Source organism: Macrosteles quadrilineatus, unplaced genomic scaffold (assembly GCF_028750875.1).
Source record: "Macrosteles quadrilineatus isolate MER2022 unplaced genomic scaffold, UCM_ALF_1.0 Scaffold_9__3_contigs__length_116548681, whole genome shotgun sequence".
NCBI lineage: Eukaryota > Metazoa > Arthropoda > Insecta > Hemiptera > Cicadellidae > Macrosteles > Macrosteles quadrilineatus.
This window is the reverse complement of record NW_026542602.1, coordinates 108,498,559-108,524,400: the sequence shown is the minus strand read 5'-3', so window position 1 is coordinate 108,524,400 and position 25,842 is coordinate 108,498,559. Positions and strand designations below refer to the sequence as shown.

At 32.4% G+C, this 25,842-nt stretch overlaps 1 protein-coding gene across 1 annotated transcript in view; it reads left to right on the top strand.

Annotated features, from left to right (window-relative positions):
* The window catches only part of LOC129002548 (metabotropic glutamate receptor 2-like), a 29,749-nt gene extending 7,917 nt beyond the window's left edge, over window positions 1-21,832 (top strand). The window contains exons 4-17 of the mRNA XM_054430427.1: window positions 1,918-2,088; window positions 4,036-4,180; window positions 7,403-7,654; window positions 9,896-10,082; window positions 11,971-12,065; window positions 12,325-12,474; window positions 13,520-13,653; window positions 14,244-14,394; window positions 15,885-16,059; window positions 16,782-16,944; window positions 17,482-17,695; window positions 18,085-18,236; window positions 19,455-19,605; window positions 21,452-21,832. Coding sequence (XP_054286402.1) covers window positions 1,918-2,088; window positions 4,036-4,180; window positions 7,403-7,654; window positions 9,896-10,082; window positions 11,971-12,065; window positions 12,325-12,474; window positions 13,520-13,653; window positions 14,244-14,394; window positions 15,885-16,059; window positions 16,782-16,944; window positions 17,482-17,695; window positions 18,085-18,236; window positions 19,455-19,605; window positions 21,452-21,771 — 2,460 coding nt within the window. The 3' untranslated portion in view covers window positions 21,772-21,832. The remainder of the gene's footprint in view (window positions 1-1,917; window positions 2,089-4,035; window positions 4,181-7,402; window positions 7,655-9,895; window positions 10,083-11,970; window positions 12,066-12,324; window positions 12,475-13,519; window positions 13,654-14,243; window positions 14,395-15,884; window positions 16,060-16,781; window positions 16,945-17,481; window positions 17,696-18,084; window positions 18,237-19,454; window positions 19,606-21,451) is intronic.
* Window positions 21,833-25,842: the final 4,010 nt, after the last annotated feature.

The following is a 25,842-nucleotide window of genomic DNA, read 5'->3' as shown; positions in this document are numbered from 1 at the left end:
CTTCAGATGATATAAATTTCTATTGCAAAACAGTCGAATAAAACATACTCTCTTTTACTAGTAAAGACAATATATAACAATTTACTTAAATTTTAATAATTTGATAATTTGGATACAAAACAAATTTATATACGCTTAAATTACCATACGAATTTCGCTACTATGTAACATTATAAAGATTCAATCAAATACTTGTGATTATATAGCACTCTCTTTGATATATTTCCCCATCGTCAGCAAAATGTTCAAGTCGTAGATTAATTTCTTTAAGATTTTTAATTTTCCTATAAGATTAATTCCTTCAGGGACTCAAAGTGTAACTGAACACAATATCTTTCTTAACTTGTTAACAAACGAATATAAAAAAAAATTGTGAAAATATTATCAAAACATGAACTAAATTTGCAAACTGCAACCTTTGTACGAAATCCTCCTAGTTAATGGAGATCACAGTTCCATTGACAAGGTGCAAAATTTACTATCGTTATGGTTTTGGGCAGCTTCCAAAACTAGAAGTTTGTTTTGACGGTCAGATAATATTTATGATGGCACCAGACTCTGAACTGCACTTATCACTTGAATAAATTGCTCCCATTCAATAAAACTGCACACAACCTTTGGTTTTTTGTGATAAAAAAAACAGACGAATGAATATGTTTTGTTCTGATGGTAGACGAAAGTAAAGATATATAAAAAATAAAACTATATTTGTAAACTGTTTAACCGACTAACCATTGTCAAGAATACTTTTGCATTTTATATTTTGACATCGACCCATTTACGATGGAAAATAAGCCCGTTGCTATTATCACCCGTTATTCAAGCCAATCCAATTTTCTTTAATATTCTTTCTACGAAAACGTGAATGTAAAGCGGTTTAGGGTAATGCATTTTAAAATTTATATCTATATAAAGGTACCAACTGGACTCTATCTGTTTATATGTATGTATTTTTGGTCTTTGAATATTACATCCTATGTAATTTGTTACTACTGTACTGTGAAACTGATTGTCGTTGTGTGTCATATAAGATATTGGTACATCCTGGCTATGACAGCCTTCAACTTAGTAATGATGTTTTTAGTTAATTAACCTTAATTAACTTTGCTCCTACAGCTAATTATATACTTTTGTTATAAATTTCATGTAGTTAGTTCACAGTGGTATCATACCAAAAATACGAAACCAAGGTATTCTGAGTATTTTCTAAAGCTTGTAGGCAAAGTTTGATTAATAATAATAGGAATTATTCACTATGCATTTCATACAAAGCCATTGTTAAAACCATAATTAAATTGGTACATAAAATAGTTTCAAAAAATTTTGTGTTTGGTTGGTTTGTTAATATACATTAATTTCGTGTGGATAATTTTTTACCATTATCATTATCATTATGAGATGGGGACGCCACATAAGTGCGTACTTCAACCAAATATGAGTGAAAGATGAGTGTAGAATATTTTGACTTGATCTGTGTAGCTTTGTTATTTACTAAGGTCATATGCTTCATCGGTTGTGATTAATCATTAAAAGCCCAATGATCAGGAATGGCTGGGTCCAGTTTCAGATTTTTCTCAGAATCGAATCAATGACCTTTCGATACGTGAGCACTTCAACCACTCAGCTACCCAACCAGTCATGAAGTGTGAAGTAAGATTAGATAAGTTAATGCCAAACAAGGAAACAAAAGTTAAAACAGCCTACAACAGCGTATTTTGTACTCTACCTATACTATAGAGCCAATGGACATTTGACAGGATGACTATAACAATATTATTTCCTCTATTTCATACTTCGTCTGAAATTTTTTTTGGAAATCTATAGATTACCTGAATATTTACTTTGCCAGTATCACATATATTCTACTCACTGCCAATACATTTGTAAATGCATTTGTTAACCTAATGTCGTATTTAGGTATCATTCTTCTCTACATCTCCGGAGCTGAGCAACAAACAAAGGTTTGAGTACTTCACCAGGACCATTCCCTCAGACCATCACCAGGTCAAAGCAATGGTGGAGATCGTGCGAAGACTAGGCTGGAGCTACGTCTCAATCATCTATGAGGAGTCCAACTACGGCATAAAGGTAGGGAGAACTACTAACTTAACCTCAATGGACGATATATCTACAACAATTTATACACTGTTTGTAAAACGTAATAAATAGTGTAATTATAAATCTTTATATTAATTTCAATAGCTTTAAGATATTTATAAGACATAGATTTATCAAAGACAATTCGTTGAACTCTTATGACTAACAATCTGTTAGACAATGTGTTACCAAGCATGATGACTCGTCGTCTAAAGTATTCGTTTTAAACAAATAAATATTTTAATCTTCAAGAAGAACTGGTAATATTGGAATTAATATACATTTGAAATAAAAACACAAGGTGGAAATTAAAAATTCTAAAGAATATTGGTGAAGTTTTTATTTCAAATTTATATAAATAAATATTTTACCAACAAAAACATTTCCTAAATAAATTACAATATACACATTCTGCAGTACCAACGGGAATCAAAATTTTTAGTTGAATGGCAACAATACATGGTATTTCGTCTAAATTTCGTCTAAATGTAATTGATTATCGATTTATTTGGCAGCATGTTTTAACAATTTTGTTTAAGAGATATATTACTAAATAACTATGAACTATGGCACAGTTCTTTTTGTGAAGCTATATAAGAGGGTGACTATAGAAGAGAGGTATTTGTTTTGGCTATTTTAGCTATATTAAAAGTCATACAACAGATTTTTTTAAGGGACGCACTTTTGTGTAGTAAATGATGTCACAGACAATATCTATCACAGGTAATAAGAAGTGCACATAGTTTTTACAAAAAAAAACATCCTTTTGGTTTTTTTCGATTAAATTAAATATAAAATAATCATACGAATCAACTTTAGTCAATAATATGACACGGTTGACAAAACATTCAATAGCAGAATTTCTATTAAGTTCAACTTAGTTATTTTAAATGAAGAAAGTAAGTTTAATGACATTATTCACAAAACTGCGGCACGTGTTCAGCGAGAGTTCAGGTGAGCGTGTTTTGCATAGGAATAACTGTTTACGCATGCTAATGAATTCTCAGGAGTATTACAATAATATCTTGACTTTCTCTCTACTTGCATAAGTACACGGTTAATCTCTGTTAGTTTTTACTTTGTTGCTAGTTTGCTTCTTAGAAATTACAGAAGTTTCTTACGGATTTAAATATATAATACTACTTTGTTAATTGGATTATATTGCATTTGACCAACTTAATGAAATCTAGCAGATAAAAACTTATTTTGTGAAATATAACGCAAAAAATGGACACAACTACCATGTTAGGCTTACTATAACATGATGATTTATTGCACGTACATTAATTGAGGTTGATTCATTTCTCGTTTCATCCTTTTAATACAATACTTCTTAGCAGGGTTAAGGTTCAACCTGTCTTAAGACATTAGGTAAAATGTATATACATACTCCTAGTGTTTCCATGAAAAAGACTCTAGTCATTCAAAACACTTTCTATACAATAACATCAAATACCTATAATTTTGAATATTTGGTCTTGGAAGTAAAAAAAAAATATTAATGAGTGGAATAGTTTTACTTACCAACAAATATTAAATTGTATCTTAAGAATTTAGGTTGTTATTGACGTTTAAGATTAAGTGATAATGGTTTGGTCAAAAAGTTCCGGTTTTCAAAAATTTAAAAGTTTTAATGTTTATAAATTGCGTGGCAATTAATGAAAACATTTTTAATTTCGGTTTCCAGTTTTATGAAAATATTTAAGCAAGGTAAATTAGTTAAGGCAATGCTATTTGTCTGTGCTACTCTACATAACAATTTCGCAACCAACTACCATTATTTTTAGTATGGAAATAACCATTAACTTGAACAAACTGAAGCCAGTTTGAAAAAAAACTTGTAGGTTTGCGTATGTTCAGTTTTTCAATAGAATTTACACATTTATAAGCCTATTTTAGCCTTATTTAAACTAATATTCTTTCAAATCAATGATTTAGGCGTTCGAAGAACTTGAGGATTTGCTAGCAAAATACGAGATCTGCATCGCAGTGAAAGAGAAATTAGTCAAGGACTCAGGCGTCGCTGAGGACACTGCTTACGACAGCATAGTTCACAGACTGCTTACTAAGCCAAGGGCAAGAGGTAGGTGTCAATATTTTGCCATATGCTGTATAACCTATTCTACAAACATTTTTTATAATCTTCACAGAATAAACTAAGGCATTTGGAATATTATTATTATAATGCAACACGAAACGAATTAAAATATTGCCAGCTCACCATCTCGATTTCCGATTTCGATTTCTTGTCATGAGAGCCGAAGCCCCCTGACTGCATACCCGGTACCTATCCTTCAGGACATACCCGGGCCCCATGATGTAGGCCGAAGCTTACGCATCAACCTTTAGCACATCATGGGAGGATGACTTAAGGTCATCAGGCTCACCGGCTGCCGAAGCAGACCCTTCGGAAAAAGGGTTGCCCCTCAATCCTAACCAGGGATACCGGCTACTTGTTTAAGCGTCACTCCACCTGGGTTCCACTGGGTACAAGGCCCTAGAGGACCATAATGAAGCGCCCCGACGCATTTAGTGCAAGCAACACTCGGGACCTATCTAATCCCTGACAGGCAGAACCCGCCATCATAGCCAGAAGGAAGGGGACCGTCAGCCAACCTCCCATTTACACCACTACCCGATCGAGGCCTTACCCAGTTGCTGGGAAACCAGAGATAACCAGAGCGATAGATCCCCGGATACCCCTGGCGGGCTCGGACCCAGTACCCGATCTACTTCGTTTGCCCGTCAGACCCAACATCACTGCCATGCCATCAGGGTTTCCCAAAAGGAGGCAGGTATAGAAGTGGGACCCACCCGGATGAACCTATCTTCCGATGTTTGGATCAATATGGCAAAATGTATGTTTAATGTTTTGTCACGTTGTATTCATTAGCATGTGCACTATTAGTTCATGAAAATTGTTTGAAGTTATATGACATTAAACTCATATTTGTACGAAGCGTGTGAATTGAGAGTTTATATATTATTCTATAATGTGATGAGTTGGTGTTTGATGAGTAACCAACCGTAATAAACGGGTATTCTTAAATGTTATGTTTACTTAGGTACAAGACTAGTAAATGACTTTTCACATGAGCAGCTATTAATAAACTTAATATCATAAAAATGGCCTTGGTTTTATCAAGAACATTTGAACTCATAACCCATATTCAAGTTGTATCCTGGCATATAAATAAAATAAAAGTGTAATATGGTCTTTTATGTTTCAGACCATACATTTTTTTTTTATGTTACATTAACCATAATATTTTAAAGGATTGCATTAAATAACATTTTAGAGTATGAAGATTTTTTTGTAAAACAAGCTATTTTAATTAGAAAATAATTGGATCTGTGACTAAAGGTAGATTGGTGAGTCGGTGGCTAATTAGGCAGAGCTACGGACTTCGGGACCAAGGTAACGATGCCGTGCGTTCAGATCCTAGTATTTCTTTTCATCAGTAAACTCAATGAATACAGTTTGTATTCATCGGTACACTTTACCTTGTACTGTACTAACAGCAACCCTAGCTTTGATGGATCCGTTCCAAGCATAGGCATTATAGGCCCACAATTTATAATTAAAGAATCAAAATATTATTTTTTACTTCTTTATAAACTATATGTATTTTTGTTAAACCATCTGATACAGAGTGGTAAACATTATTATTTGTTTTGTTTGTTCCTAAAGAGGGCTAATGACGAAATATAGAACTTTTTTGTTACAAGTGTGTGAATAGTTTATTTTTTGTAATAATTGTAGAATTAATTACTGTACACCTAATACCTGACTGATTATATAATTAATGCCTTGAAAGTCTGTGTAACGTTGAAAACAAACTAAATGTAAGACTAGTTACATTTGCAAGCACTTTAATTATAAGTCTCTGGTGGTCTTGAAACACTTTTCACGCCGTCATCTCAATAGGACGTCGTTAGCTTCTTTTCATTTGCACTGCATTTGTCCAACTTTCCCAGTTATTGCAACAACCCCTCTGATAGATTATAACTTTTAATGCAATATTTTCTTTAGCAGAATTGCATTTAAAAACAAAATTTGAAATTTGAATGTTTTCAAATGCATCGAACAGTTAACTGCGTGCAGTTATAAAACAATGTATGTATTTTATTGATTTTATATTTATAGTTTATATTTACATTTTGTTTCATTATATGAAATCATTATTTTGGCTTTCTTTATTTTAGTGCAGTATAAATACGAAAAGTATAGTAGGCCTTTAATGGAAAATATCATAATCAATTATATTTCATTTTTAATAACTTCTCTCCGATGATAAACAATTTGCTGCATAAATCTACTTATGCCAGATGTATTTCAAATATGAATACATTTTTACGTGATAGGCCATAAGGCCATACACATTTACAAAAGGAGAACAACAATTTTACGATGAAACACCAGATAACTAAACATTATGGAAATTCCATTGCACAAAGGTACCTCAAGCATGGTAATTGTATAATATGTTTCTCTAACAGTCACAATCATTAACATTTAAGGTAGGCTGCATTGGTAAAAAATAATCTCCAACAAACACTCTTAGCAAGCAGTAAAATATGACTATATTTAACCAGTTATAGCTTAATTTTGTAGAAATACGGACGACATTTTAGTTCAGACGGAAAGCTATATTGAAGTTTCCGAGGTGAAATGGAAACATTCAGTGGACCTGAGCCATCCAAATACCTCGTTTATTTTTGCTTCTGTACTCACAGCTCTCACCACGAGCAATAACAGTTGTAGTTTAATAACTCCATCAACAATAGGATATTGAACAAAATATTATAAACCGTTTCCACCAGCCATGTTCTATAGAATTATGTAAATAGTTATTACTCCTTTTTTGGGTTTTTGTATATTTAACCTATTTAAGTTCATTAATTGTATTGAGAATTCTTTATACTAAATGGTTTACAGTTTTTTTTTTAGAAAGCAGAATAAATAAATAGGATGTGTGTATTTTCGGGAACAAATCACATTAAATAGTACTAACAATCAACAGTCAGAAAAATAAATTGAAACTACAAATCTTAAGTGAAAAATCTTTCAACTACTTTTTAATCCTAAACAAAATGCTGACGAAACCTCAACACCGAAATTCTTTTTAGCCCAGTCAACCTGTGTCGTAAAACACCGGTTGAAGGAAAAAATGTGTAAAAAGCTGATTTTTTGCCCATCGACTACTACAGTTTAGACAAGTGTTAGCCAAAAGCAACGATTATTGGATATTGGCAATTATTGTGCACAAATGCAGACCTAAAAATATTTATTCTGTTGTTATAGGAGCAATAATCTTTGGGTCAGACCAAGAGGTGGCTGCTCTGATGAAAGCTGTCCGTCGTTGTAACGCCACGGGTAGCTTCTCCTGGATAGGCAGTGACGGATGGTCAGCGAGGTCCTTAGTTTGGCAAGGCAGTGAAGCAGAGGTTGAGGGGACCCTTAGTGTACAACCTCAGGCTAACCCTGTCCTAGGCTTTGACAGATACTTCCTCAACCTCACAGTGGAGAACAACAGGAGAAACCCTTGGTTTGTCGGTCAGTTTTCTTTTTTTCCAATTGCATCTTTTTGAATATGCATTTTTAAATATTACATCATCATACAAATAATTAGGAAATGGCTTTTGTTTTATGGAGAGAAATAAGGTTATGTTTTGTAAGATCATGAATCACTGTGTAGAAGAGTATTTATAGTTATAGTTATTTTTAGTTATGTGTTATAGTTGAAAGAAGTTACTTTGATTTTGACCACTGGATATAACGTGTGTCCATTTTATGTCATTGGAATGATGCAAATCTTATAAATATTTCTGGCGAATGTAACGTGGTAATAAGACTATAGCTTATATCTTAACTTACAAATAGATTTTTGAATTTTACAATACAATTTAATTTTTTTTTTACAATTTTACCGTAAAATCGACTAATACTGAATGGGAACACATTGTTTTAAATAGTTAACTATTAAATTAAATAATTTTGTGATGTGTGTGCCAGCATGGCTGGCGAAAGGCCTCATAAAATAAAAAATTCGCAGAATATTGGTGAAGTTTTTATTTCAAATTTATATTAAATAGTATTTGCACCAAAATATGTTTTATATGGTGATATTATGTCACATACTGTGTCAAACACCAAAAACTAAGTTATGAGAAAACATCACATTAACCGTAAAAGTTTTATAATTTTGATTAATTTTTCTTTGTAATTTGTAATTATATTTTCCTTAATTAAATATTTGTTTCAAATTGACCAACATGAATGATCGTAGATTAAGATACATAGAGATATTTCCTTCAACATTATTAGGTTTATGGCTCAATAGGTTAACGACGCATCTAATAATTGGACAAAATCTACTACAGTTTGTCCATTTGTAAACCGTAATAGCATGTTTACTGCTGTATCTGGTGGGACAATGAAAATATAGAATTTTAAAAACATGTAAGGTACGAGTGTGTACCTTGAATGTGTAATTATAAAAGCCTCTCTGCAAATACATATAAGTCAATAATAATCTATGAACCCAGACAAAAACCTAAAGATTAAAGATTAACTATATACAAATTAAGATTAAATAGACCCTGGTTCAGGTTTAATTACTGGATATTTCAAACCAAACAGGTCTCTCAATGATTTAACTAAATTTTAACGCCTCAGATGTTTTAACGGCAAAAGCAAAAGCTTAGAGTTACATTTAATTTGAATGCGTTTATTCGACATCTGCTAAATGTAGCAGCTTTGATGTATTAACCACTTTCCACAGAAACCTTTTCCCTCGCTTTACTTTGATTGAAGTTAGGTAAACATTGACAAGAAACCACGACATTGTAGCCTTGCTACAGACGTTTTCCACGAATCAAACACGCTTTGTGCATTTTTAGTAAAACCTGCCATCATACAGTGGTTGTTAACGTTTTTACTGACGTCCTTATGTCGTTTTGTAAATAATTAGAGTATTAAAAAAATATTACCTACCCATATAATTAGATTAAACGTCAATAGGGGTTTAAAGAGGATATTGTTTAGTTGTAAACTACAATTTGAAAAAAAATTACTTAATAACTTACTTACATAGTTAACTAGATTTGCTCATATAAAGGTGGTAAATATTTTCGTAGATTATTTTCTAGTTCATATTGGTGCCAATGAGCACTAGTATTGACAATTTAGTTTATATTATTTTAATGAAATTTCATTAGGTGTACTTAACTGTTTGGTTATATAACTAGGGGATGAGTCATTGTTTACGAGGTTTTAAATAACTGAAAAAAACTGTAGACAAAACAGTGGAACCGGATGGAATTAACAATAAATTCGTCTTCACCTGATCCATAAGGAATGAATGATAAACATGTTCAAGATCACGTGGTTCTTTTACTAGAACCTTTCCATAACATAATCAATAATCAAGGTCAGTTGGGTCCAGTTTCGAACAATCAAAAAGCTACCATAATTACTCAGGTTCTTACTTACTTTGCTTAATCTTGTAGAATCCTCCTGAAGCATAGGGGTTCTACTGAACATCTCCAACTTACTTTTGATACATTTCCTGATCTTACTTGCCATTTACCTCTTCTATCAGTTTCTTTCTCAATGCATATAAAGGCCTTTCCACTCTTATTTACCGAAGGTTCCATTCCAGGGCTTCCTTGGTGACGCCCCCCTTATTCTATCTTAGTATAAAGCCTGTATATTCTGATTACTAGGTAAGCAACATAATCACTCATCTAACAATAGCTGTAACTGATCAGCTGATTGTTGTCCATATGTTGTTAGAGTTCTGGGAGCACCACTTCCAATGCCGCTACCCCAACAGTCCCCGGACCCCCTACAACCAACGACACTCCCACAACTGTACAGGACTGGAGCGACTCACGGCGGACAACACAGTGTTTGAGAACCAGCTACAGTTCGTCAGTGACGCCGTCATGGCATTCGCTGTGGCACTGAGAGACATGCACAGGTATTTCTTCGATGCTGGTATCATCAAATTTTTTATTTAAATTATAAATCTAAATATAGATTGTCTTGCCCGTGAGACAAAACATTTGTTTTAATAGATTTGCATTTAGTTAACTACTTCAGTTTACTATTGTTTTCATAAAGATACTAATGCAACAATTTTAATATATATTTTTAATATATATAATTAATTAACCATCAATCTATGATTGAAGCCTACTAAATTTTGTTACGTAACATCAGTGGACATCTCCAAGCTTAATTTGTTTTCAGAGATAAAATTACGTCACGAAACAATTTTAACGTGAATCATAAGTCATAATGGAACTATGACTATTAATCCTACGAACCTTCTCTCACGTTTGTAAAAATGCAATTTATGAAAGAAGTGAAGGCAATTATTTACAAGCAATTATGCTAAAGCAGTAATGTAGTTATAGCATCTGAGAAGTGAGATATATAGTTCTGGTTATATTTACAGTAGATCATACTATCAGACGATAGCACAATCACTAGTTTAATTACTGTGTATTGCAATAGAATGATATCAATATCCTTTTGGGTGGCATTACATTCACAGTTGATCGTTAGTGGATGAAAGCTGTCAATGAAGGATAATTAATGTGTCCAATCCATCTAGAATATTTGAGTACGAGTTAATTGAAACGCTAACATCAATCTTGTTTAATGTGTTATTATATGTTAGTTAAAATATTTTAATGAAATCGCAGATCGTTTTTCTGACATAAAAATATCTCATTAGTTTATTATCGTGTATGCATCGAGCCTGTTTATGGATTTCAAACTCCGAAATAGGCTAACCTTTGTACAATGAATATTAAACACGTTTGAGTAAAGGAATTATAATTCGTGATTTTTATTTAGTTTATTGAATAGTTTCCCATAAAAACTCATATTTTTGCACTGATTATGAAACGTTAACTATTTAATTCATGAAATATTTCTCTTCACTGTATTTGTTTTTAACTTTTCCCATTCGTCTATCTAGCTGGACTCCAGGTTTTTACCTTAAAACTCAAAATTTTTAGCTTGCAATAACCATTTGATTGCAGTTGTTTGAGCAAAAAACAAAAAAAACTTCTGTATAACATTGTTAATCAGCTAGTGGACTATTTATTACTACGCTGTGAATACGATAACATATCTAATCACAGACAAGCATAGAAAAAACAATTCCTACAAAAAATCGTATTCCTATCACAAAACAGTTTTCTATCACATTGTAAACCATATAGCCCATTGCCGCTCTAGAGCGGGAATGGATCATCCTCGCTCGCTAAATCAGCTGATTTCCCAGTTGTCGTTTATAGACCAACCACAGCCACGGACCTGGTACGTTAGTTAACAACCAGTAAGAAATAACATAACGTTTAAAAAAGCAAATTACAATTAAAAATAATAGTTGTTAGCGCAACAACGCGCCGCAGGCAGCTGCTAGTACACCTTAAAAGTGAATATATGTGTTATTATGAGTTGATTATGGCGGTAGGAAAGATTCTGTGGGTATTGCCAACACAAAAACATTGCCAATCTTCATGTCCGCACTCAGCTAAAACTTCGCGTGGCTATCTACAGTTCTCGAGCAGCAATGACGTACTTTGCGCTCTAAATGAACAAATAACTATTTCGACTATATTAAAATGATTCACGGTTGTTTTATACCTAACATATAATTACCTCAGTGATGAACTGCTATTTTAGGTCAGATAGAGGATATAACTTCATTAAATACAATGTGGTGTTTTAATACAACTTTAGAAACATTCAATGCGTTCAATTCATGCGTAAAATTCTCCAGCATATTAATTAACATTATCTTACTAGAAACATTTTAAAGTCATATTTCTAAATATAAACTAACTTTTCAGTGAACTTTGCTTCAACAAACAAGGGCTGTGTGAACATATGCGCCCTACGAAGGGTCCAGACCTACTCAAGTACCTTAGGAAGGTTAACTTTGAAGGTAATTGAATTGTTATTTCTTAAAATAATGCTCTTTGTATAATCATTTCTTCTTATACCAATAATATATTCTGATAGTCTACAGTTAGGATTGTAATAATTTTGGACATTGGACTATTTAGTATTAGTATTTATAGAAAAATCAATAGTAAAATGAAATTGTCCCTTTTTAGGTTAGGTAAATTGAATTTTTAACTTTTTCATTATCATTGAGTCGTTATTTGTATTTCTATTTTGTAAAATAAACTATGTCGTTACAGGTTTGTCAGGAGACAAGTTTAGGTTTGACGCCAACGGAGATGGTCCTGCACGCTACAATATCATCCACTTCAAACAGATCAAAAAGGGACATTATCAGTGGCTAAAGGTCGGAGAATATATCGAAGGAGAACTAACCCTCAATATGTCAGGTAAATTTAATTGATAAATTTATTGGTTGACCGTCACGCCAAAATCCTCGGGTGGGTAGCGTACTTAAAAAATGGGTGGAAGACAATTTTTAAATAATCGCGATATTAGTATATTTTCATTCGTTTGAGGTTAGCAGGGGCGGAAATTATTTTTAATGAAAAAACCTATTGATTCCCATTTAGAAATACTATTGGAACTACCTTCTTGAACCCCCTTTTATCAAAATATAACTGAATTGCCTGCGTAGCTATTATATATATTCAATAGACAAATTATAGGGTCTTTGTGGATTAGGCTCGAAATAGATACTAGATAGTTAGATAGATAGATCTGTAAATACACGGATCCAAATGGCCGGTTTAGTCTCATGCCGCAGGGCAATACGCGTTTGCTCAGGTGGTAGACATTAGTAAATATTAGTAAACAGCAGGACCGTCAAGTTGTGCAAACATTTGTTTCAAGTTATCTATCTGTTTGAGTGGAATTACTAGGTATAAGTTATTTGACGGTTATTTTAGTTTCTTACACTTTAAAAGATCAATTAATAATTTTGTGCAATAATACTTTTCTGTTTAAATGAAAACTACAGTTGTTTGTGTAATATAAAGATTTATTTTCGTATGAGAAAAATAGTGTATTTAGATGAAGAATTTGAATGTCAAGCCTTTTTGTTTCTTACAAATCATTGTATAAATATCTAATACAAATGTTGTGAAGCCTTTGTTATCACATTATTTCCCGTTGTAAAATACATTTTTATTGAGCTATGAGGCATAATGAACTGTAAACTTAATAATAATTAAGTATGGCTCGTCTATACAATATAAGTGTATTAACAGATGTAAAATTAAATACTGTACATTCTTGAACAAAATAATCTATTAGTTTATAGGTTTGGAAGCAACCATACTTAAAGAGTCACAATAATGACCTCTTGTGACGTCGTGTGCTCCCTTAATGGACACATTAATTTATTTAGCTAGGCAACCTTCACAAAAAAGACTCATAGATCGTTGCTATTACTGTGACTTTGCTTAATCACAGACGTGCAGTTCCGACTGGGACGGCCTTCAGCACCAGAGTCAGTATGTAGTCTTCCTTGTGAGCTTGGACAAGCAAAGCAATATGTGGAGGGAGAAAGCTGCTGCTGGCATTGCTTCAACTGTACGCAATATCAGGCAAGTGGATACGTATTAGTTTGAAACACATGCAGACTACATCATTTGACTATGGGTCAATACAGTTGCATTACATAACTTTGGGCTATTGCTCTAGCTGTGATCGGATGCTGAAACTAGGGCATAGGGTTGATATATAAAATTTGTAGGACGACTACATACACACATTTTTAGGCCTATCTATTTATACTTAAATCAATACGAGTCAAAAAGCGTAGTAGCACAAGTAGCGTAGTTGTACATGTACAAGTCAAAGTTGCGTAGTAAAAATACCCAACTATGAATAATTTAAAGTTTATATCGTCAAGAACACTAATTTCATCTGTTATTTCCGTTTTATTGTTAGCGTAAAGAATGGATTCATTTCTAAGAACCGTCTTGAGATAATTTTATGCTCCAAACTAAAAGTGGTTATATCATTAGGACTTTATTTCAGGCTTATTAAATCGTGTTATTTCATCCGACTGTAGTGTTGATTTTTGTATATGTGGTACTGTAAAGTGACGTTTAATACTATTTTCTTTTTATTTTGGTCTGATAAAGTGTAAATTTGATGTTAAAAATGATAACAATTTTACAATTTTGAACAGATTAGACACCCACTGGACGAGACCAAGTGTCAGATGTGTCCGGCAGGTACTGTGCCCGACGCTCCCAAGCAGCGATGTCTAGATATACCTGAGGTGTTCCTCAAGGTAGAGAGTGCCTGGGCAATCGGAGCAATGTGTTTTTCTGCCACAGGTGGGTAACGGTTAAATCGTGTATTCTAGTAAGGGTTTTAGAAGTAATAAGTATCTAAATTATAACTACATTTGTTGTGTTGTTTACAATCAAATATAGGGATTTTGTTTGTGCATATGTAAGGATCTTATGATAATAAAGGAAAATAAATTGTTGAATGGATTTTTTGTATCTGTGCATAAAATTTCGAAGTTTTGGTTGTATTGGGAGTCGTCTTATTAACCAAAATATGGAGTCAACGTGTGAATGTATTTTTAAATAATTACAATTTTGTTCTAACATAGGGTGTAGTTTAGTAACGTTGCTCTATTTAAATTTCCGACGAACGAAACGAGTTTTAAATACATTGTAAAAATTCACTAAAAGGTGCCAAGTAATCTAGAGTCATTAATTTGGAATTGTCATCCGATAAAATGGACATTGGCAATAAAAGTCCAATTAGAAAGCCAGCTCTGGATCGATTGACGCTTCCAGCCTAATTGTGTTAAATCGAGTCAACAAATACTCACTAAATTTTTCTGATAAGCTAATACAAGAACTCTTAACTAGTACAGACTATATTCTAGCCCTACTATTACAGAAAAGCTACATTTTAAACTATGAAGATATTATAGCTGGTGTTGGGAGTAAATTTGATACAGGAATTAAATTGAGGTATATTTGATGAAGTTAAACATTATGCAAGCATATTTTACGTTTCTGATTTGTTTCAATTTGATCTTAAAATTTGGGGAATTTATTTAAAAATTCAAGCCAGCTATGCGTATAATATTCTTCTCCACTATGTATCTCTCGTATCAGTACCTTAAAACGAAATGATTCTTCTTAAAATATATCTTCTTAACACTTTTTCTGGAGCACCAGAAATCAGCTACATTTACTACAGTATTTACTGTTGCCTGGTTTACCGGTCTGCTAATTCATTACTATGGCACACTGTCTGTATCGTAAAGCAATATGTTTCTGCCCAAGGTATCATCATAACACTGTTGGTTGCTGGAGTGTTTGTACGACACAACAACACACCAGTGGTTAAGGCAGCAGGTCGAGAGCTGAGCTACGTACTGTTGTCTGGCATACTGCTCTGCTACTCCGTTACTATAGCACACTGTCTGTATCGTAATACAATATGTCTCTACCCAAGGTATCATCATAACACTGTTGGTTGCTGGAGTGTTTGTACGACACAACAACACACCAGTGGTTAAGGCAGCAGGTCGCTGTAGCTTTGCTACGTTCTGTTGTCTGGAATACTGCTCTGCTACTCCGTTACTATAGCACACTGTCTGTATCGTAATACAATATGTTTCTACCCAAGGTATCATCATAACACTGTTGGTTGCTGGAGTGTTTGTACGACACAACAACACACCAGTAGTTAAGGCATCAGGTCAAGAGCTAAGCTACGTACTGTTGTCTGGCATACTGCTCTGCTACTCCGTTACTATAGCACACTGTCTGTATCGTAATACAATATGTTTCTACCCAAGGTATCATCATAACACTGTTGGTTGCTGGAGTGTTTGTACGTCACAACAACACACCAGTAGTTAAGGCAGCTGGTCGAGAGCTAAGCTACGTACTGTTGTCTGGCATACTGCTCTGCTACTCAGTTACATTCGTGTTGGTATTGCGGCCTACCGACGTCGTTTGTGGTGTACAGAGGTTAGTTTTAGTGTTTATTTAATTATAATGTTATATGTTCTGTAAAACGGATGAATACAAATGTTTATAATATTTTAGGTATTTTTCACAAGGGATTTTAAAAGTTTATCATTCGATGAAAAGAAATCACATTACAACAAACTTAAATATTAGAGAATCTGAATACAGTAACGTGGTATATCCTTATTTAATGTTTCAACTTTGTTACTTGATGGCACTTACTACAATATAGGGCAGCGATATTGCCACTAAGGTTTTGTTAAATCATCCATACACTAATCCTTTAAGCCCCTAAATGGTTTGCATACCCGAGCTGCATCCTTTTAATCGTGCTTTAATTTATTAATGTAAAGGTCGCGTAATTTCTTAGTTTGTGAAATTTCATGATTATAGAATAGTTTCTTACTACATAAGTCATAACTTTGTAAATTTACCGAAGTAAAGTTTTTTTCATAGAAGTTATCCCGTTTACCCCTACGAATAATCATATTTCTTTTATACTAACACTATTTCTCAGGTTCTTTCTTTGCCAGTTGAATAAACAAAATAATATGGTATTACTTCGTTGAAACGACTTCTACTCACCATGCCCAAGTGGTTATGGCAAGAATGATTGCTTTTACATTGCCTCATTTTTATTAAACACAGTCTACAAAGTATTTTTCTCATTAACCTCAAATGGTGACACGTGTCTGACATTGACATAATTTTTCACAATACAGATTCGGGACGGGGTTCTGCTTTACTGTTGTATACGCTGCTCTTTTTACAAAGACCAATCGCATATCTCGCATCTTCAACGCTGGCAAACGCACCACGAAGAGACCAAGCTTTATTTCTCCAAGGTCACAAATCTTCATCTGCAGTGGCCTCGTATCTATTCAGGTCAGTTAACCTGCTACAAGCCTTAGTTATTTTCATTGGGAACAACATAACACTGATGAATTAAATCAACTCGGTTGTTCCTAGGTTAGTTTTTTTTTTTAAAGGGCTACATAATCCTGTTTGGGTCGGTAGGGATAGCATTTTACCTGTGCCCTAGGTTGAAATTATCCTGACCACTCAAAGCTTGAAGACAAGTGAAAATGATACAGGTACATAATTTGAAAGGAAATTTTAACGACAGTTAGTCAATTAATAAAAAATATAATACATGTATATCAATGCAAAGTTATTACTATCGATCAAAATACTGATAAAAGTTACAAAAGTAGATATGGTAGTTAACAAGAAAAGAAAACAATTCAGTTTCAAACTTTGATTGTAGAAGAATGTAACAAGAATTTAAGTATGTGTGTTTATATATGCAAGGACAACCAATATCCTTATCCAAGCTTTAAAACACATGATACGCATTTAAACGCCTAGAGATATGGCATTTTGAATTTGGTGACCCTTAAAACATTATGGTTATTTTTATAGGTAATAATCAATGGAGTGTGGATGGTGGTATCCCCACCACGAGCTATTCACCACTATCCCACCAGAGAGGACAACCTACTGGTCTGTTACTCATATGTTAACGCTTCGTACATGATAGCGTTTGGGTATCCAATCCTCCTTATACTGGTTTGCACGGTTTACGCTGTGCTTACGAGAAATATACCGGAGGCGTTCAATGAGAGTAAACACATCGGTAAGATAGTTCAACGTATATTTTTTTACAATAATGTTATACTAACCTATAAGATAGTGTGCATGTATTACTTATGAAAAAGGGAAAATATATGTGAGGATTCCTAACTGAAATGTTCAAAACATGTTAAAAAAAAATGTTTATATTTTTTTAACTTTAAAGTTGGTTAAGACTAAGTGTCTGTACACTTTTCTCTTGACCAATATAAAAGTAGTGGGCCTAATTGATAAAAGAACAGTTTTCTAGATAAAAATATTACCAATAAAAGTCACTAACTAAGTAACTATCATATAAGTAACTATCATTTTTATGGAGCTACAGTTTAATCTTGAATCTTCAACTTTGAATAAATAAACTTGGATTTTGACGCTGATAACTATTTCCTATAGGTTTCACGATGTACACAACGTGTGTTATCTGGTTGGCGTTCGTGCCGCTCTACTTCGGCACTGGTCATCACATGCCACTGAGGATCACGTCAATGTCCGTTACTATCAGCCTATCTGCCAGTGTCACCCTGGTCTGCCTCTTCTCTCCCAAGGTTTGCATATTTGATAGCATAATGAGAGTAAACACATCGGTAAGATAGTTCAACGTACATTTTTGTTGTAGAAGCAAACCTTATTACCCATCAAACCTAATTTTATTTAAATTTGAATTAATTTGTAATTGTTGATGAAGTTTTTTGGAGAAAATCAAATCATTCAAATAAAGATTTTTAGGTCTGCAGATTTGCTGTGATTTTTCCTTTCAAATAAAAATAATAATACTAACAATAAATAAAAAGTTTAGCCTCCTTTATGTAATCCTCTGTAACCTCTGGCATAAACAACTTTGTAATGAACTTTAAAACCAAATACGATTCCTAAAGGTATAGTGGTCTGATACTGACAGCCAATAAGTAGCAGGGAAAGTCAAAAGAGTTTCGAAAAAGGTTTTGTAAAGCACGTTAGACACTTTTCTTTTCGTCGGTTTTATGCTGTTCTCTCCTTTGGGTCTTAAGTAACTGGCAGATGTTTACTAAAGTATATCCATCATGTTTAGTAACATTTAGTGATATACTGTAACATTCAGCCTCAAATTTAAATTAAATTAAATTAAAAAGGTTAACTTGTATTCATGTTTTAACATATAAAATATAATGCCCACCATCCAAATATTGTGACACATTCTCTGAATTTAAATCTCGTTTAACGATATATATCAAGACATTTTCCTCCGTGTCATCAGCAATAACTTGTACATTGCCTTGCCAATTTGATTAGCACTCCTAGCGTAAAAAATACAACCTTTAAGAGCGTTAATATAAATGTTACTAATTCCTAAAAAAAGTTCAAAGATAATTGTATTTTTACGCTAAAACGTCGAAAAAATCTCTCATTACCATAAGTTGTTACTGTCCTCAACTAATTGTACGAGAAATAATATCCTGGCACAAAGTACTAAGAATATCAACGAAGGAAAAAAATTAAGTTGATACTAATATGTGCAAGGAAATTGAATAACACAACGAAAAAAAAATTTAACAGAACTCATTTCAAACTGTACTTAACTGTATTTTCGTACCAGGTCATCTCAACCTGTCCAACCTAAGGAGAAATAAATTAAATAATATTATTCCAACTTGAAGTACGATAAACAATACAGTTAATGTTTATTTCTGTATAAAACTTTAGATTAAACCTTTTCTCATAAAGTAAACATAAGTTGTATACCTAAATGTATACTTAAGTAACATTTATTTATACTTATTTCACAGCTATACATAATCCTGATACGCCCAGAACGTAACGTCCGCCAGTCCATGATGCCCAGCAGACACGGCCTGTTCAAAAGCGGCACCACGGCCAGTGTTATGGTAGGGGTGGCACCTGTCACTCACACACACCAACCTTTTGCTCAAGTCCTTGGTAAATATACAGTCCTGCATTTTTGTTTCAATTAGTAATCATATCGAGCTACTATACGTTTAACTGTCAAAGGAAATACTATAATACGGTTGGATAAGAGTTTCTTCTGTGTTAACTGACAATAGGTAAAGGCTAACTTGATTAAAAAAATTCTTTGTGTAAACATTCTGATACACTTGGTCACATTACTATAATATGATTTAAGTAGGCATTATTGGAGCCATTAAAATTGTTATTCTGATAATACTATCGAAAGTTAAATTACAACGTTATTAAAAAGTCGAGTAGAGTATTGTGTGAGAAAAGTTATTTATGGAAAATTCAATTATGGAGCCATCTTCGTAGCTCTTATTTCAAAATAATTACTTTTAAAGAGAATGTAGCAAGATCAATATCAAAGGCGACATTCTAGTTATAATGCAATTTTATATGTCAGTTAAAGCTTTTAGGAGTTAGAAGACTTACTACTGGCAGTAAGCCAAAGTCATCAGGTTAATAAGACTCGTAGTTAATTACTTTAAACCCATTAAAACATTCAGTAGTACTTTAATTAACTAATTGTCCTTTAAAATGCTAGTAGTTGTAATGAAAGTAATCATTTATTCATATGCATTCGAGGACTATCGTATAAAGAACAATTTTTTTAAGATGCCAGTATTCAAGATTTTATTTTTAAGATGACTGTGATACTTTGCATGTATACACTACACTTGATTATATTTTATTGTTTATATTTATGTTTAGCCTTATTGCCTGTTCCCTTTAGGCTACTGTTAGTTTCATGACGTTCATCCATTGCATTTAATGTACATAGTTACGATGAATAAATTTCTTGATTCTTGATTCAAATATCTGTATTTGGTCTCAGATTGTTTTATTAATTTACAAAATAACCGTGTCAGTAAATATCGTCATACTAACTAAAATTTTATAACTAAAAATTAAACATGATGTATTTTGTAATTCACCTGATTATGATCATTTCATTTCATTTCATTTCATTTTTATTAAACGGCAAACACCATTTTACAAGTGGGTTTAACAAGATTACATTATACATTGTGCACTATACATACATACCAACGACAGAGCCATTTGAAAATGAGCGAATAAAAACAGTTTCCAGCTTAAACACAAAATCAATAAGACAATCGATAAAAAAAACAACAATAAATAACAATATAAATAAATAACAATATAATACATAACAATATAAATAAATAACAATCCCGTTATATTACAAATTATTATATTACAAGATATTAATATTCGAGAAGATGATCAATCAACAATAGAAATAACACAAATAATTGAAAGGAATATATCATTAAAAACTATAGAAAACAACAACAAGGAGTAACAACAATTGATAAAGATTTTAAAAAATTTAACAGGGATTAATTTTTAGGGATCTGATCAATAGTTTTGAAAAATAATATCCTAAATAAAAAAAATAACAAAAAAACAAGACCGAAGAATTGAACGTATCAATGATCAGCATTACACATAGTATAAATACGTCAACCCTAAGTATGTCTTTTCATTTTTATCCAAATGCTGAATTTGTATCACAACTGTTATGTTAAGCAAATTGTATCATACCAAAAGCTAGTTTAGAATGTATCCGTCGGCTGCTAGACTAAATAACTGGGACCCTAAACTAAAATTATGGCTTCCACATTCCCTAGTTCTCAAAATTATCTTTCTTTCAACACAAATATCATGAAAATCAGTCAAGTTGTTGATTCAGAATCGTGAAATAAAAAAACCCTGTTACGTTTTAATATTGTAGATGACTCTTTTCTCGTAACTTATCTTTTGGTAGTAACTGTTTTGCGTGTTACAGCAGAAAAAGAGTGCATAGCTCTAGAAATCAACGAAGAAGCCAAAAAGGTCAAGAAGGAGAAGGTGCCAACGTTCAGCAGGTCAACGCAGACGTTGATGCCTTCAGCGATCCCCAACAACAAATCCCCAACTTTGACCAAGGTCAACAATGCGGTAAACACTATATCCTCGTTGGTTGACAGTTGTCCTCAAAACTCTCTATCCTCATTGGTAGAGGCTCGGCCTCCAAACTCTCTGTCGTCATTGGTTGACAACAAACCACCAAACTCTCTGTCCTCATTGGTGGAGAACGGACCTCACTCGTGTGACCCGGCTCTCTAGCAGAAGGCCCGACGGCGACGCCGTTACAAAATCAAACCAAAGAGCAAAACCCCTATTGTTGTGTGATATTGTGTATATATAGTAAATATACGTTGTTTATTAAGTTTTTATTTTAATTCCTTGAGACCTAGCGATTTTATGAGAAACAGAAACGGGGGAAAAACTCACTACTAAGCATTAAATTTCAAATTTATGAAAACTGGAGAAAAGTTTTTTTTACAAATTGTTTATTCATAAATAAAGTAGGAAAGATTGATAAATGGACATATAGCCTGATATATATATATATTTATATATATATATATATAAGTATACATTTTATCATATCTTTAAAATTACTTTCAATTAATATATAATTTATAAATACAATAACGCGAGTCTTTTATATAATAGGAAAAAACACCACAATTGTGACCAATTTTGTAAATGTAGCTTTATTTTCATCTTAGTAAAGTTTTCAAGGACTGATGTACTACCAAAAATACAATATTATATTTAACAATATTTATGAAGATAAATCTTTTTAGATTTAAGATTCTTTTTTTATTATGATTCAATATGTTAAGCTACGTTACATCTTTTATATTATGAAGTTGAAGGTCCTTGGAGGAAGTTGTAAAATATTCAGTTTCGCAATTCGTTGGTCCCTTTGGAAGTGACCATATTTATACTGCTCTAAAATACCCAAATGCTACTTTGAATAACATTAATGCTTAATGATGGTTCAATATCTAGAGATATTTACTAATATCGTGCAGTATCGAGTTAATTACTTTCAATTAAAACATTGTTTATAATTTAATAATTTCTTAAATGTAGGGTTTATTGTAGGGTTTTTTAATTCAGGTATACATTTTTTTACAAGCCTGGCCGAAGTCAAAAGTAAAAATTGTGATTTCTTTTACGAATATTAATAAGTGATACCCAGTAAATTTTACAAATTTAGTAAATTTACGAAATTGCCTAAGATTTTCAGCAAGATAAGAAGGAAAGTCTCAGGAGATTGATTTCAGAGCAAGGATTAATTAGACTCTTCATCCCTATAGTGACTTAAGGTGGCTTTCTCTCTCGATCATTTTTTCCAAATTATAACAGTTTAAAAATTATCTTTAGGTTCTAATTCATTAATAGAAGCATTAAATATATTAACATAGCATAGGCCTATATGCCCGTTGTATTATTCAAAATATAAATAGTTAGAACCTTATTACATCAGTACGAACACTTACTGATCTTATTGGGTCAAACAGTTGCATTAAAAAATAATACACACACGTCATTATATTCTTTCCAGTGTTAATCGTGCATAAGGAAGACAAACTATCATAAGTAATTAGAATAGTACCTAAACAAGGCTGATATTTTGTAATATATAATTTATTATATGTGTCAACATATGCGGTCAAAAAGAAATCTCGTCAAAAATAGCCTGACAAATACGTATCTATATAATTAATACGCTACATGAAACTTTGTTGGTTGAGCTCCTCCGCCATTTCTTAACCGATTTTATCCATTGACGTCTCATTGGAAACAGCCTTACATTTTTGAAAATGCCCCTTGGGCTCTGCCCCCAGTGGCTTTAAACGTTCCCATGTTATCCTTATGAAGAACATAATTGTTTACATTTTGATCAGCTGTATAATTGAATTGATGTTATTTATTTTTCAATTCAATGAAAAGCATTGAGTACATTTATTTACTATTTGAGTTTGTGTAAACATAACCCCCAAGATGGATCGTGTTAGTGTGGTTGCATCTTAAATTTGTGTATTTGTCGTTGTTTTGTGTAGCTATAATTTGTTTATTTGTTGTTTTTCTTTTAAATGACTCCTACGCGACGACAACAAAACATAGTCAGGAGGCGTAATCGTGATAACGACCGCAGCTACAGAACAGTGGCGCGTAATATGCTTAAATCATCACAGTCAGCACCTGACCCTGGACAATCTCGACTATTAGGTTACAAATGCGCCCTACCCCAAAACGACTTTTCGTTCTCAATTGGCCCTCTATCAATGACCTGTGTTGCCTGTTCAGCGAGGCATTTTGAGAAGGAGAAAACCGGCCGGATTGCTTTAGGTTTATCAATAACGAAGGTAAACATGGTCATGGTCTGAGTTACACACCGGTAATCTTTGAGTTAACTTTTTTAAATTCATTGTAAATGTGACTGTTATTCGTTTTGAAATAACTCCTGTAATACTTTGCAATTGCTCGAATTCGAGTGCACTAGTATAAACCAATAGGTAAAACAGTATCGTAAGGGCATTTTTTTATTGTAATACTTGGCACTCTATTCAGTGCGAGAATACAGTATTTTATAAAACTATATGACTAACGCCATTAAACACAAAAAGCTGTAAATTACTTTGCTAAGACAAAGAACTGGCCAGCTTTTATAATTACGTTGGGGACCTATTCGCAAATTTCGCATTTAATTGCGTTCAAAATTGGTTTCCAAGGTAAATATAACAATGCAACACCATTTTATTTTTCAAATATTATTTAGTTTACTATAAGATTGTTTGTAGGTTAAAAAAGCTACTAATTTTAAATAAATTAAATTTGTTTATTTCAGTTCTGTACTCTTTGTCAACTTTATGATTAGTGTCAATTTAACTTTACTTCTTATTTTTTAAGGGTAAACAAAATTTTCATCCCGCATAACTTTGTGGATTTAAAACAAATTTACTTAAAAATATTTTTATATATGCTACAAATCTACAGAAAAAAGTTATTTACTCATCTCATCCACATTAAAATATTCCAAAAATATTTAAAATCCATTTTCATGAACTGGTCTGCTATTTTTTATATTCTGGCTAAGGTTAAACATTCAACGAAACGATTACTGTCAAAATTCTATTTAAATTTAAACTTTTATAAAAAAAAGTTGTTCACCATTACTAAATCTTTAAATTGAACTGTAGAAATAAATCAAATGCTAGGGTAATTGACTTTTTATTTACCATTCCTCTCTCCGTTAGGTCATAAGCTTTCAAAAGCCACCTTAATCCTAAAAATTGGCCCAGTAGGACGGTTTGACAAGAGGTGTAACAGAGAAATCCTTAATTCTATTAAGTGTATATAATTTTTATTTATTAAATTAGGTTGTAATCAAAACCTTGAAAAGCTATTTTTTTTATTATGATCAAGTTTATTTGGCAAATTGAATTGTTTGAAAGTGAAGTATTAAATGAATGCTAGTAGCTCAATAAACATCTTATCATCAAACGAATAACAAGGAAACATAGCTCTGTAGAATGATACAATAGGCAGGGTTAATTAGACTCTTTTCTTCTATACCAGTAACACTTATGATTAAAGTGATCTTAACGTTTTGTTGTTCATAATATGACATATCACTCACTATTCCTCGACACACGTAATTAACACTCTTTTCGTCTCTAACTGTGAAAAGATTATTGGATTTTTATCTACAAGATATCTTTAGTTTACAAATTTTCTTAAATTGCCGATGTATAATAACAATATTTTAATGACATTCTAATGACTGTGTTGGTAAGAGCATATTTCAAATTTTTCAGCCTTTGCTTTATGGAGTAACCAATAATTAAGTTACTGAACAAAGAAAATAAAATACTTATTTAAGTTATGATATCAAATAATGTTTATTGACCGATAAGCTATCTACGATATGCTTCTCAATATAATGATTTAACACGGGTATCAATGTTCCTAAGCAAAATAATAAATTGTATAAAGTTTATTTCTGGATCTAATTAGTATTTTTGATCATATGTATGTTGTCGGAAATAATCATTTTCAATAAATAATAAACATGTATAGCACAATTAATTTTTTAATTTAAGATTTGTAACTTTCTAATATTATTGTAAGTATTATCGTTTTTCAGCTTTGTTAACTTCACTATTATCTGCTAAGTTAATTAAAAATTATTTTATTTATTGGTTTACTTATATTTTGATACATTGAAAATTATAGAATCCTTTATTAATACATGAAACGTAAATCCCAGAAATTATTGTTATTTTGAGTTGAAGATACAATACTCTGAAGTCTTTAAAGAAACATCTCCGACAGAAA